Consider the following 14407-nt stretch of genomic DNA (forward strand, 5'->3'; position numbering starts at 1 on the left):
GTGGCTAACTGCGAACAACGAACCAAGTCTCCACCCACTCAGCCAAACTCGACATTACTGTATCTGCAAAGTAAAGCTCTTTGCACCTGCCATTCGCAGCTCCATTGGAAATGGTGGTTTTTAAAGTACTTTACATCCTCTGCACCACTGGTGTGCTAAAAGGTCTGCTAACCTTACGCCAAGCGAGTTATTCACACTCTTAGGCGCCGCCCTTCAGTCTTTCTGCTTCGATGCCAGCATCTACGGGTCAGCTTCGCCAGACAGAAGGTGTTGCAGGAAAGCCGCCCCCCTCCCTGAATAGCTTCTTGTATGCCTCAAGTGAGCCTCTTCTCTCGAACCAGCTCAGCTCAGCCCAGCGGTTCCATCGACCAAAGCATTGCATGGATCCCTTAATCGCTTACAGCGGTTTGAGACCCGCGGGCGCTGCCTGGCTTTTTAAACTCCCTTCCACTATAACAGTTTTTTCTAAAATGCTTAGATTTGCAAAGCCAGACTTCTACACGATTCTCTGCAATTCTGCCTGAATCCAAGAAAGAGGAAGCTTTTGCGGTCTTGCTTCTGCAAAGTGTCCCATCAACATCTGAGCTGCAGCAAAAAGAAAAGGGGGGGGGGACGCCCTAAAGTTTTTCCAGAGCAAAGGCAGGATAAAAACCAGCTCCGTAAGCGAGAAAGGATGGATACAGACCTAGGGGGTTTGCGAAGGGGAGGAGACGTCACTCGTTGTTTGCAGGGTGGCGTCTTCATTTTCATTTTTTTTAATTTATTACTGTATTTCATGACATGTATATACAGTACTGGTTGATCAGTGATGGGGACAGGAGAGAAAGCATCGCCCTCCCACGCTCTTGAATGCTCCAAGCAGCTGCTTTCCTTCGAGCCAGCTCAGCCCAGCGGTTCCATCGACCAACGCGTAGCTTGGATCCTGCGATCGCTCACAGCGGTTTGAAACCCGCGGGCGCTGCCTGGCTTTTTAGCCTTCTCAGCTAAGCCAATGAACAGCTCTAAATTACACCTGCGGCAACATATTTACATAGCAAAACCGCTACAGGTTTTGCAATCCCACCAGAGTCCAGCAATTAGTGAGTAGCGATTCCGTGTGCTTGACCTTCCGTTGTCTTGCCCAAGGCGAAGGACTTCTAAAAAGACCTACACTGAGAGGATGCTCTCCTTCTCCCAAGAAGACTTTGCCCATCCATCACACTCCCATTAAGGCATGGGGACGCACAGCATCATTTCCTGCAAATTCCCGTTGTCCCTACACTTGCCAAACTGCACTGTATTGCCAAACTGCACAGACTGCACACTGAAATGATATATGAGTTTATTTTTTGATGGGCCACAATTCACCTGGGATGCAGATACTATAAGTGACCTAGTCTGTTTGTTGTAATTTAGGGCACACTGGATGGGTGTAGAGGGATAAATGGCATCACGTCTTTTCCACTCCTTGTTCATCTACATGACCTGATCCAGAATTCGAAACCGGTCCAAATTCAGAACTGTAATGAACTTGAAGTTCACACAGACTTCAGCGGCTGTTACTCATTTTTCAAGGGTGCCTTCTTGGGCTCAGGTAGTATTGCAAACAGTGTAGAAGCCTGGATATGTAAATAAAATCAAGTAAAATTGCAGAGACTGAAAAAAGACCAGACAGCGCCTGCGGGGTATCAAACTGCCGTTAAGCAATTAGAGAGTCTGCAAATGTAGAGTCGAAGTAACCGCTAGGCTAAGCTGGCCCGGAAGAGTAAGGTCAGCTAAAACATACAAGAATCTATGAAGCAAGGGGTGTGGCTAACAGTGCAACAACGTCTCCTCCCACTCAGCCAAACTCAACCATATCTACAAAGTGAAGCTCTTTGCAGTTGGGACTCGCAGCCCCATTGCAAATGGTTATGATTTTTTAAAAAGGGACTTTATAACCTCTGCACCGCTGGTGTGCCTTACAGAGCAGGGATCTACGGGTCAGCTTGGCCAGACAGAAGGTGTTGGAGGCAACAGACGTGGCTAGGTGTTTGCCTGGCCGCTCCCCTCCCTAAATAGCTTCTCATATGCTCCAAGCGACCTTCTTTTCCCGAGCCAGCTCAGCCCAGCGGTTCCATCGACAAACGCATTGCTTTGATCCCCAAATCGCTTCCAGCGGTTTGAGACCCGCGGGCGCTGCCTGGCTTTTTTAACTTTAAGTTCACACAGACTTCGGTTGATGTCACTCAGTTTTCAGGGGGACCTGCCCAATATATTTTGGCACTTGAGATATATAGAATAAATATCTCTGACCGATCATGGACTTAGGGGACTCAGAGTCGCATGGGGAGTTGGGCAGCAAAAGCCAAACCCCGATTTTTACATCACTTCATGGCCCTTAGTTTTCAACCAATCTTGCACTGCTGTTGGAGCATACGAGACAAACGTCCACCCCTCCTTTGGGCTGGACTGGACATAAGAAAAAACTGTAAAGCCAGGACTTCCAAGTCCGATGGTTAGGAACTATTAGGGTGGTCAACCGGTCCGTCACAATCCCACCATCCTCTGCAGGGAGGAAGGCATTCTTACAACGGCGGACTTCAGAGACAAATCCGCCCTAGCCATTGTAACCCTGAAGCCACGACTCCCGTAATTCCGCCCTCAGTTAAGATGGCGGCGGCGGTAGCAGGCAAGGGCTCGGTCAGGCGCCTTCTCCGGGTGCCCCCTGGCTGGTATTGCAGCTCCTGCCAGGGGACTCGTTCTGTTGCTTCGCCGTCCTCCGCGCGAGTGCGCCAGGCTTTCCTCCAGTTCTTCAAGGAGCGGCACGGGCACCAAGTGGTGCCGTCGGCTCCGGTGCGGCCGCGAGGGGATCCCGGGCTGTTGTTCGTGAACGCGGGCATGAACCAGGTACGTCCTCAAAAAGGGCGCGGCGGAGGAACCAGCCCTGCAGAGAATGGTTCCTACCGCTGCTTTGCGTGCCCGGTGTGATCCGGTTGGGATAGGACAAGTTACTCCTTTTCCTCAAGGTCCAGTCGACTCCGCCGCTATCCCTCCCTCTTATCTGCCGGACAAAGCAAAGGCCCTGTAAAAGGAGGAGCTCCGGCAGAGAAGGGAAAGTGTCAGGTTCAAGCTGAGGGGAAATAAAAACAAAACAAAATAAAGTAATTTTTTTTCTTTTATTTTGTTTTAAAGTAAAGTAACTTAGGGAACCCAATGCATTTCCACTGGGAATCTTCCTCATGGGACTCGTCTGGGATTCCTTCTTTACAAGCTTTCTATGAAAAACTTTAATCGCCCTGATGAAGTTTTTAAATCAAAGCAGTGCCTATAAGTGAAATGGAAACAATATTTTGCTTAATGTATTTGAGTAGATGTTTTCCGGTGGCCAAATCCCACAGGTTGTTAGTGGGGAAACAATATATTTCATTTGGACAAGAAAGCAAAATTAAAATGATTTCCATAGCGATAGCCTTGCGCCTCTTGCAACAAAACCAGCAAAGAGTCTTATGGCATCTTAAGAGAGTAAGAAAAGTATGGTTGCATAAGCTTTGATAGCCTGCAGTTTGCTACATCTGAGTTGCAGGGACACATAAACGAGATTGTAAACAGTGAAGCTGGAAGGAAATGCAGTGCAGATAAGTACAGGCAGGGATTATTAGTGATGGGCATTCACAAAGAAACATAATTGATAACATGTCCTGGCATTGATATGGGGACGCGGGTGGCGCTGTGGTCAAAACCACAGAGCCTAAGGCTTGCCGATCATGCTGGCCACATGGCCCGGAAGCTGTTTGCAGACAAATGCTGGCTCTCTCGGCCTATAGAGTGAGATGAACGCCGCAACCCCAGAGTCGTCTGTGACTTGACCTAATGGTCAGGGGTACCTTTACCTTTTACCTGGCATTGATAAGATGGTTAACGCATAAAAGTCTATTGTTCCCATTCAGTCCACTAGCAATTTAAATGAAAATGAAAATCGCAGCAGGCCCCAGGATGGGTTATAATAATTTTAAATTAAAAAACATTAAAAACAAATTGCAGTCACAGGAAAAGGGAGGACCATGAAAACATACATCTCAAGTGTGAAAGGGCCGAGGTAAAGAGGTGCATCTTTAGTATTTGCCAAAAGTTATAGTGAACGTTCCAGATGCACCCTTGTGGGGAGGGGATTCCAGAATTCAAGATGTATTGCAACACTTTCAAAAGATGCTTATTGCTTCAAAAAGGGAATTTCTAAAATCCTGGGGCAGTCACCAAGAATGCCTTTCTGGATGTACACATTTTGGTAGCTCCACATCCTGATAGTATGAAAGAGGAAGCCCCTCGTGTTAGTTGATAGCAAGATTTATTTTGAGCCTGTGCTATATATTAAGAATTCAGGTGATGTAAGTCACAGTTAAATTGGTATCCCAGGAGTCAAATAATTTGTTTTTATTAAGAAAAACTACCATTTTCACTTGTTGGGAGAAAACATCCCCTTTCTGCCCATTTCCTGTCTAGATCAAGACAATATATTGGATCATATCCAACTAAATCATACTCTTGAGTACACCCTTTAAAATCAAAGACTTAAGTTACTTCCTTTTGGAGAAACCCAGGGTGGGTGGGTAACAGTAACCAAATAAAATCAACATTAATCCATGTTGTTTTTGTGGGGGGGGGGGGGTGTTACTGCTTTTGTTACTGTGTTACATATTTTTGTGTTTTTATGTGACCCTTGGCTGAAGGGAGGTATAGAAATTTTAACAACAATAATAACCCAGTATACAATGAAATACAACCCACCAGTAAAATACAGTGCTCCTGCAGCAATCATTGAGTTATAACGACTCCACACCAGCTCTTGGCTATAGGCTTGGAGAAGGAGATACTTTTATGTTTTCACTTGAAAGAAAACAGTTGGGGGAGGGCAACCAGATCTCTAGGGGGGGGGGGAGTTCCAGAACTGAGGTTGTGCCATCAAAAAGATGCTGCCTTTTGTCACCACCTTGTGGTCTGATCTTGATGGAGGCACCATGAGCAGGGCCAACCTTGCCATTTAATTGGGCCCAGTAGTTCACTAGCAGGCTATTACAGCTTTATAGCATGCCTTCCCCTGGATCCCAGCTTCAGCATCTGTTGTATGTGAAAACTGCTTTGTGTTTCTCCTTCACTTTCCAGTTCAAGCCCATTTTCCTTGGCTCAGCAGATCCCCGTAGTGAGCTAGCAAGTTACCGGCGGGTGGTGAACAGCCAGAAATGTGTGCGTGCAGGTGGGAAGCACAACGATTTGGAGGATGTGGGCCGAGATGTTTATCATCACACGTTCTTTGAAATGCTGGGGAACTGGTCCTTCGGTGATTATTTCAAAGTAAGAGATGAGGCTATGCTTTATTATAAAACACATTAGGTGTTTCTGTTTATATTTTTAATTTGCTGCAGTATGGTAGGGACAAACTTTTGCGGTGATGTTTTGTTTTTAAACCACAATGCCTTTAGAACTGATTTACGCATGCAGAACTGCCCTGCGATCTTTTGATGAAGGGCGGTATATTAACAACAACAACAACAACAACAACAACAACAACTTTACTTGAATGCAATGCACACCTTTTTTGACCAAATTACGTCGTGAAAATTAGGGTGCGCATTAGATTTGATGGCACCAGCAAATACTTTTTTGGTTTCAAGGTTTTGAAAACTGAGGTGCACATTATAATTGCATAAATATGGTAATAATAATAATATGATATCTGGACTGAAATAAGTGGGGGAATTTATGTTTCCCTATGTAAAGGACAATCTGCTTGCATGGGGAATCATAACATTGTAGAGTTTGAAGGGACCCTCAGGATCATCTAGTCCAACCTAGCCTTGTCCCCAGCTTTCCACAGACAGGGCATTTTAATGTGGGAGAACAGTCACATATGAAATAAGTCCCCTCCCACACACCATGAAGTGGTCTAGATGCAGGTGAAATGGTGCCATATGCTATTGCTGCATGTTTGATATTAGACCTTGGAAAGGTAACATGGGAGATGGTGAAGCAGGAGGTTGTGACTAATTATAAAGCATCTGTTTCCAGCTCTGCATTGATTCAAGAGCAGCGCATGGTGCTTTTATTTCATTTTTAATTGGGAAGCTAACAAGCCCAGTGCGTCTGAGCTCATATGCTGCTTAATGAGCCTGGTTCTTCTTCTTTCATCATTATTAGTTAGTCTTGCTGGCAGCATAAGACCTGTTAATCACCGTCAGTCTATCCACTCTTGCATATTGGTACCACAAGATGAGAGCAATTCTTGCACTCTTCATTTCAAACCATTGTTCAGAATTTCCTCCATTCTATCCTATGGCTCCAGTACATAAACAATCAAAAGCAAGGCCAGACCAACAGCGATAGAGGCTGTTCTGAGCTACAACAGTGGTGGGAACCCTGCAGCCCTTCAGATGTTGTTCAACTCTTAAGTTCCCATGAGCTCCAGGCAGCGTCGCCAATGGTCGGGGAGGATGGGAGATGTAGTCCAGAACATCTGGAGGGCCACAAATTCCCAATGCTTGCACTACAAACGTTGGAGCTGGAGGAAATCTCTTGTTGTAACTGGGGAACAAGCTTTTGTAGGTGCTAATACACACATCCCATCATAGAAATGCAAGGCTTCCTTGGTTTTTCTGAGCACAAGTTACCAGCTGCTATTAAAATATCAGTTGTGAGAAACCTGATGGCATGTTGTCTAAACTAATCTTGTTTGTGTTTGTGTTTACAAACATGATTTAGCAAGTTTTTCTTTCTCATACTTTTAGCCTAAGTGCTTTGGACAATGTGAGAGAACACAGAAAAACAAAGTTCCTGAGTCGTCCTCTGCCATTCATGAACTTGTTTGTCTGTTATCTGTCTACATGCAACTCCCCAATTACGTGCGGCCTCGCTCACGTGCGGCGCCGGGAACCAAAAAGTGCTGGAAATTCCTCTTGGGTTGTGAGGAGACCCTCCTTAGGGCCCGAAGAGGACAAACAATGCCCCTCTGCATCTCTGGTTTCTTTGGCATCCTCTTTGGGCTCTGGGGAGGGTCTCCTCACAACCCAAGAGGACTCTCCAGGGTGTTCCCCGCTTATGCACATTTCACTTTTGCATGTGGGGACCTGGAACATAACCCCCATGCAAGTGGGGAGTCACCTGTATTTGTATTTAATCCTTAAGCCTGAACTCATTGGAAAATCATACATGGAGTCAACAACAACCCTGTGAGGTAGCCTGCCCAAAAGGACTGAGTAAGCCCCTTTCCTTGGTTCAAATCTATCATTATGTATACTATGCAACACTGTCCTTGAAAATAAGATAAACTAAAATAGATGCCATCCCCCTTGCAATTAAGTAACTTCCTTCTTATCCAAACATTGGCTTGTTGTTTACCAGCATTTGACAACTTTTCCTTGTCTTCAGGAGGAAGCTTGTAGCATGGCATGGGAGCTCCTAACACAGGTCTATGAAATCCCCAAGGACCGTCTATATGTCACCTATTTTGGAGGAGATGCCTCACTTAGTCTAAGTGCAGATGAAGAGAGCAGGGAAATTTGGCTCAGCCTGGGGTAAGTAAATGAAAAAGATGCCAAAAGAGATAATACAGTGGTACCTTGGTTCTTGAACTCAATCCGTTCTGGAAGTCTGTTTGAATTCCAAAACGTTCGCAAACCAAGGCATGGCTTCTGATTGACTGATTGGCCCTAGAAACAATGCCAACAGCCGAAATGGATGTTCGGCTTCCAAAAAACAGAACACTTACTTCCAGGATTGTGGCGTTCAGGAGCTGATTTGTTCGGGAGCCAAGCTGTTTGGGAACCAAGGTACCACTGTACTAGAAGTCTGATCTGGATGTTGTCCAAAGCTGTTTGTAGCCATGCCTTACACCACATGGTATGCATGCAGACGTCCAATTCATCATCCAAAATAACACATAAAAAAGGGTTTCTAGTTTTTACAGGATAAGTTATTGAAAATGTGCAGGAAATGTCTTCAAAAAGCTTGGTAACTAACAAGGACTTCAGTTACGGTCTCTGCTAAGCACAGTTGGCATTCTTTATCTTTTCTGGGCATGGATCCTTGTTGGCACCTTGTCACCCTCTTTGACAAAAAGTCCATCTATCCAGAGTGTGTCTATTCTGAGTACAGAACTTGAATTTCTTGTCACAGGTAGACCTGCCCTGATGGGGAGTTTGTATGTTTTGATCTTAAAATGAAGTAAGCACTGCACAATTTTTTTTTTAAATTGATCAAAGGCTTGCAATCAAAGTGGTACCATGGGGGTGGGATAGAGTGTACAGAAAATATGTTAGAATGTGCAAAGATTGGATGCATCCCAGCATACATTAGATATGACCAGGCCCAAGTATTTGCCAAGTTTTTCTGTACTACTTGTTTTTTACTTATTAGTTTTTACTGATAAGGGGCTACCATTGTAGAGGAGCAGTATGATAACACATAGTTAATGGTAGTGTAAGTTTGGGGTAAGAAAAATGAGTATGGTTTTATTGCCCTAGGTTCATAAGCCGTCCTCTTCTTGCTTTCCAGTGTGCCTCCCAGCCACGTGCTTCCTTTTCAGTTGAAAGATAACTTCTGGGAGATGGGCGATACTGGTCCCTGTGGACCCTGCACAGAAATCCATTATGACCATGTGGGCAGGGGTAGGAATGCGGCAGCACTGGTGAACCAGGGCAACCCTGAAGTGGTGGAGATCTGGAATCTGGTTTTCATGCAGTATAGCAGGTATGAAATGGTGGAGCAGCTTGGGTACCGAACTTTGTGCCAGAGCCTCACTTCTTGGTTGGAGGCTTCTATACCATTGGAACAATCACAAGAGTCTACAGTGGCCTGATGTTTTGGACCACAACTCCTGCCATTGACCTTGCTGATCAGGGCTGATGGGACTTGTATTCCAAAACAGCTGGAGAGCATCAGGTTGGGGAAAGCTGCTCTACAGTAGCGTTGGGGAACAGGATCTGGCTGGCAGACTGGATCCAGAAGTAGCCAGATTCTTCCATTGCAGCCATGGCTCATGAAGTGAGGAAGCTGCCTTACACTGAATCAGACCCACTGGTCCATTTAGCTCAGTACAGTGGTACCTCGGGTTACATATGCTTCAGGTTACAGACTCCGCTAACCCAGAAATATTACCTCGGGTTAAGAACTTTGCTTCAGGATGAGAACAGAAATCGTGCTCTGGCAGTGCAGTGGCAGCTGGAGACCCTATTAGCTAAAGTGGTCTTCAGGTTAAGAACGGCTTCAGGTTAAGAATGGACCTCCGGAATGAATTAAGTACTTAACCCGAGGTACCACTGTATAGTCTACACTGACTGTCAGTGGCGCTCCAGAACTTCAGACAGGGGTCTTTCTTTCTCAGCTGCACTTGGAGATGCCAGGGATTGAACCTGGGACATTCTGCATGCAAAGCAGTTCTAAATAAAATATAGTGGACCCGCCACTTCTACATGGTTTGGGGTCCGCACACAAAGGCAAAATCATCTAGACTGACAGACACTTGTTGGGGACTGAAACCGGGAAAGGGGTGGGTGGACTCTGGGAATCCAAAGGGTATATAAGTATAATCTGTTCTGTTGTTATTTTGTTTTGTTATTTGTATGAAAAATGGGAAAGCCGTGGAAGGGAATTTTGGTCGATTTTAGGGAAAATGTTTAAGAATGAGTATTGAACTATAAGTATTGATGTTTAAGTTTGGATAAGCTAAAACTGGTTTTTAAAACGATCTAAAATTAAATGAAAATAAGGTCTGCAAAAATAAATTGAGGAAATGGATGAAAGAGAAAAAGTAAAATAACAACATGTTAAAATAAATTATTAAGTTAAAGTTGAGAAATAAGTAATAAGGATTTGCTGAGCTAATAATTTGAATTGGAATACAAGAAGGGGAGGTGCGAGGAGGTCTGAGAAACAAGTTGAAAGAAAATAAGTAAGTGAAATTCTATGTGTTTTTTAATTGTTTTTAAGTTTTGTATTTTTGTATTTTTGTCATTTTTTTGTTTATTTTTGTTTTTGTTTTGTTATTGAAAATGCTAATAAATATTCATTAAAAAACAAAAAACAAAGGCAAAATCATCTAAAGCCAGGAACCCCCCTAGAACCAACCTCCCGCCCCTCATGGGACCATCCCTACCAGTCCAGAGCAGGCCATGCCCTCTGCCTCTGGGTATCTTGGGCTCTGGGAGGTCATGTGAGGGTCCTGGGAATGTCCCAAAGCCCACATATATCCTTTCCTGAGGCTGTTAAGCAAGGTGGAAGACTTGAAGAGCTCTCCCCATGGCAGGTGTCCCCCACTCTCTATTTATTTTCGGCCGTGCGCCTACAGTCATGATTGTGCAAGTAAATAACATGTTAAGTGGCGGACCCATCGCGTTCAAGCTGTGTCTCCAAAGGTTTTCCTTTTGCAGCCTTAAACTGAAGAAAAGCTGTGGCTGCAAAGGAATAATTGGGAGTGCATTCAAAGTTATTCTTCCTTCTGAATGTAGCACCTTGCACCCTCCTGATTTCAGAAGAGTTCTGGAACATTCAAGAGCAGGGCGGAGGTTTCCTACCAATGCTCTAGAGTAATTTGACCTGCCTTTCCAGCACCCTGCGTAATGTAGTCCATATAAGAACTTTTGTAACGCCTCACTTTCATAGTCTGTTTGATCCTCTTTCTATCCTCTGCTGCAGCCTTCTGATAATGCTTCTACTACCCTTCTCATTCATTTCCATAGTACCGTATTTCCAAATTATGATATCTCCTTTACTGTCTGGGGTTTTTCCCATCCACAGCTTTAGGTGAATAATCAAGCCCTTTGCTTCTATCTTATATCTGTCTTTTTTCCCCCCCACCCACCCCTCTTTGGTTACTGACTGGTCTATTGCCAGAGAGGCTGATGGGAGTCTACAGCAGCTGCCTGAGCATCATGTGGACACAGGAATGGGTCTGGAAAGGTTGATGACCATTCTCCAGAACAAGCGCTCCAATTACGACACCGACCTCTTCACTCCTATCCTGGATGCCATCCACAAGGTGATGATCAGTTGCCAGGGGAAGCCAAACTGAAACTTCAGAGGGTTTATATGTAAAAGCTACATACCTAGCAACATTAGCTGCTTCTGGGTGAGCAGAGAAATGGCAGTTCCCGGTCTCTTGGTGGTTTTTCATTTGGTTGTGGGGGTGGGGTGGGGAACACTCCTAGCTGCACGGCTTTTTATAACTAGGAGAGATAGTTTGAGCAGCTGTGATACACCAGAGCAGTCATTTCTAAGGTGAAAAGAACAGCAGTTGCAGCTGCTTCTTGGTCAAAACCCTAAAAGGGCTCGGGGAGATGGCAGCAACAGTTTGCCAGCCCATTCAATGTGACATTTCTTTCCTGGATGGAAAAGTGCAGCTCTCGAGAGCTAAAAAAGTGTTGCAATAACACCTGGCCCTCCTTCTGTGTCTGGAAATGAGTTCCCTAGCAGTTTCCTAACTAAATCAACAAAGAATGTGCTGCAGGATCAGGCCCAAGGGCCCATCTTGTGCAGCATCCTGTTCTCACAGTGGCCAGCCAGATGCCCGTGGAAAGCCTCAGTGAAACAGCAATGCTGCCCACTTCTGATTTGCAGTGACTGGTATTCAGAGACATCCTGCTTCTGACAGCAGAGCTACAACAATCTCGTTATGCTTTACAGTGGTACCTTGAGTTACAAACGCTTCAGGTTACAAACTGCGCTAACCTGGAAGCGTTACCTCGAGTTGAGAACTTTGCCCCAGGATGAGAACGGAAATTGTGTGCCGGCAGCGCAGCAGCAGCAAGAGGGGCCCCATTAGCAAAAGCCCGCCTCTAGCTAAGAACAATTTCAGGTTAAGAACGGACCTCCAGAACGAATTAAGTTTGTAACTAGATGTACCACTGTACAGTACATTCTTACACATGCCTTCGTGGAAATAATTCCCACTGGGCTCAATGGGGCTTACTCCTGGGTAAGTGAGAATAGGACTGCAACTGTAAAGGGCCAAGAGACACAGCCATGACAGTTCCTGCCCAGCACCCTGAGTTATTTTCAGAGAGACAAATGGAACTGTGTACAGTGGTAGCTCTGGTTAAGAACTTAATTCGTTCTGGAGGTCTGTTCTTAACCTGAAACTGTTCTTAACCTGAGGTACCACTTTAGCTAATGGGGCCTCCTGCTACCGCTGCGCCACTGCTGCACAATTTCTGTTCTCATCCTGAAGCAAAGTTCTTAACCCGTGGTACTATTTCTGGGTTAGCAGAGTCTGTAACCTGAAGCATCTGTAACCTGAAGCGTCTGTAACCCGAGGTACCACTGTACAAAGAGGAAGCAAGGATCGTGAATTGGGTGGGCGGGTTTTACAACTATATTTCCAAGACTGATAGAGAGGCTTATGCCTTCGTTTGGCATGGTAGCTTCTATCTTGTACTTTTAAAGAACTTCCAGAGGACTTTAAACAAATGTTACAGAAAAACAATGATCATTTGAAGGAGACATCTGCAGTATTCATTGCTATGAAGCTTTCTGTGCAGCTCCCCTATTCAGGCTTCCTAAAAATATATTTGTCTTGCAGGGCTGTGGTGGGCCCAGATATCGAGGCTTGGTTGGAGAAGCTGACCCTGGGAGCGTGGACATGGCCTACAGAGTGGTGGCAGATCACGTGCGCACCTTGTCCGTCTGCATTGCCGATGGTGTTTACCCAGGCATGTCTGGTGCCGAGTAAGGAAGAAGCACAATCACAAGGGTTGGTTGGGGCAGAGAAATGGCTCTGAACTTAAGGGGGGAGCTTAAGGAGGCTTGAGCAAGATGGGGACTTTTGGAGGAGGAGGAGATTCTGGAGTGAAGAAGCAGAGTCTAAAATGGACATAGAGAGCAGGGGAGAGGAACCTCTGGCCCTCCAGATGTTGTTGGACTGCATCATCCCTGACTGTAAGCTTGCTGCCTGCAGCTGGTGACAACTGGAGTCCCAACAACATCTGGAGGGCTACATGTTCCCCATTCCTGGCACAGAGAGACTACGCTCTTGACTGCCGTCAGGAAACCAGGTGTGGAGGAGGCAGAAGAATCGATTGTCGATGTGACAGGTGTGAGATGCATGCAGGAGGATAATCGGTGATGAGTCAAGGGGAATCCGAAGGATAAATATTAATGGGATCTTATTGGTGGGGTGTTTGAACGTTGGGAGCAGGGCAAGACTTTGGGGCGGGAGACCAACACGCCATTCAGCAAAATTAGAAGGTGTCCCCAAAGATAGCCTGGCTGGCTTACTACATTTTGTGATAAGTGAGAGAGTACTCATTTGCCATGTAAAGAGGAATGCCATGGGGGCATACGACCATTAAAGCCTGGTGTCTAAAACTGGCTAACTGCACTACCTGGTTGGGAGGCTGGTTAGAAAAAGAACAGCATTCTGACCAAGAACACTTAGCTGTTCTTGAAATTTCTTTTCCCTGCAGGCTTGTGCTTCGCCAGATCTTGCGCAGGGCCGTGCGGTTTTGCTCTGAAGTTCTCCATGCGCCACCTGGGTTCCTGGCCAGCTTGGTTCCTGTTGTGGTGGAAATTCTGGTAACCGAGAATTTTCCTGGGAGAGGCACTTGTTTCTAGCCGGGTTCCCATCCAAATGTTATAGCAATTTCCCTGGTTCATGTGTAGACCAAGAGTAACAGGATGAGCAACCTAGTTTCTTGAAATGATAGGCCCAGTACCTATGAGATCCTTTATTTATTTCACATTGTGGGTGGCGGGGGGGGGGGAGTGGTAACTGTTTGCTTTAGGTCCTGATAAACGCTGGTGACACCTTACTGAGCTACAAAGAGTCTATTCCTTAATGTTTCAATAACTGCAGCTGTCAATAGAGTTGCTGAAGTTGTGACAAAGCAGAGGGGGTTGTATGTGAGGACAAAAGCTTCCTCAGATGCCGTCCAAGGGAGACCTTTGTTTTGCCAAATGCAAGGTGGTTCTTTTAAAAGAGATTCAGAAGCAGTACAAAACACAAGTGAGTGAGAAGAAGATTTTACTTCTAAACAGCTAGCAATATATACATACCAAGCAAGCACTTCTATCTGCCACTTGAAAGCCCTCAAGAAGCAGCAAAGAAGAAGCAGCCTCAGTCCATGCACGAGCTTCTGAAAAACACTGCCCAAACCATCCGATTTTATAGATAGCCACCTCCTCCCAATGCCTCGCTTTCCCACAACAATTTTCAACATCAAAGGTTTCCAGCACTATCCTCCCAGGCTGATTAAAGCAGCTGTGTGTGGGGATTCACCTCCTCCCAACTGATTAGGACACCAAAGACTGTTCTCACACCATCAAAAACTTAACAAGGGTAAGGGAGGGGGAAGGAACAGAGGCAGGAAGGGTAACCATGTCAGATCCCTAACTCCTCATTTTGTCTTCTGGATGGATTTCCCATACAACCTTCCATAGTAGGGGAAACAGACTGGTGCAGCAG

At 45.5% G+C, this 14407-nt stretch overlaps 1 protein-coding gene across 2 annotated transcripts in view; it reads left to right on the top strand.

Moving 5' to 3' along the window:
• The first annotated feature begins 2616 nt into the window (after positions 1-2616).
• AARS2 (alanyl-tRNA synthetase 2, mitochondrial) overlaps positions 2617-14407 on the top strand; it is a 33289-nt gene continuing 21498 nt past the window's right edge. The window contains exons 1-7 of one of the 2 annotated variants that reach the window (XM_079969193.1): positions 2617-2868; positions 5122-5310; positions 7381-7526; positions 8506-8700; positions 10843-10987; positions 12527-12672; positions 13410-13518. In XM_079969193.1, the coding sequence (XP_079825319.1) occupies positions 2632-2868; positions 5122-5310; positions 7381-7526; positions 8506-8700; positions 10843-10987; positions 12527-12672; positions 13410-13518 (1167 nt within the window). In that variant the 5' untranslated portion in view covers positions 2617-2631. Of the gene's footprint in view, positions 2869-5121; positions 5311-7380; positions 7527-8505; positions 8701-10842; positions 10988-12526; positions 12673-13409; positions 13519-14407 lie in introns of those variants that run through there. The other variant, XM_079969194.1, reaches the window with a different exon arrangement.

Source organism: Podarcis cretensis (genome assembly GCF_951804945.1).
Source record: "Podarcis cretensis genome assembly, chromosome: 3".
NCBI classification, from domain to species: domain Eukaryota; kingdom Metazoa; phylum Chordata; class Lepidosauria; order Squamata; family Lacertidae; genus Podarcis; species Podarcis cretensis.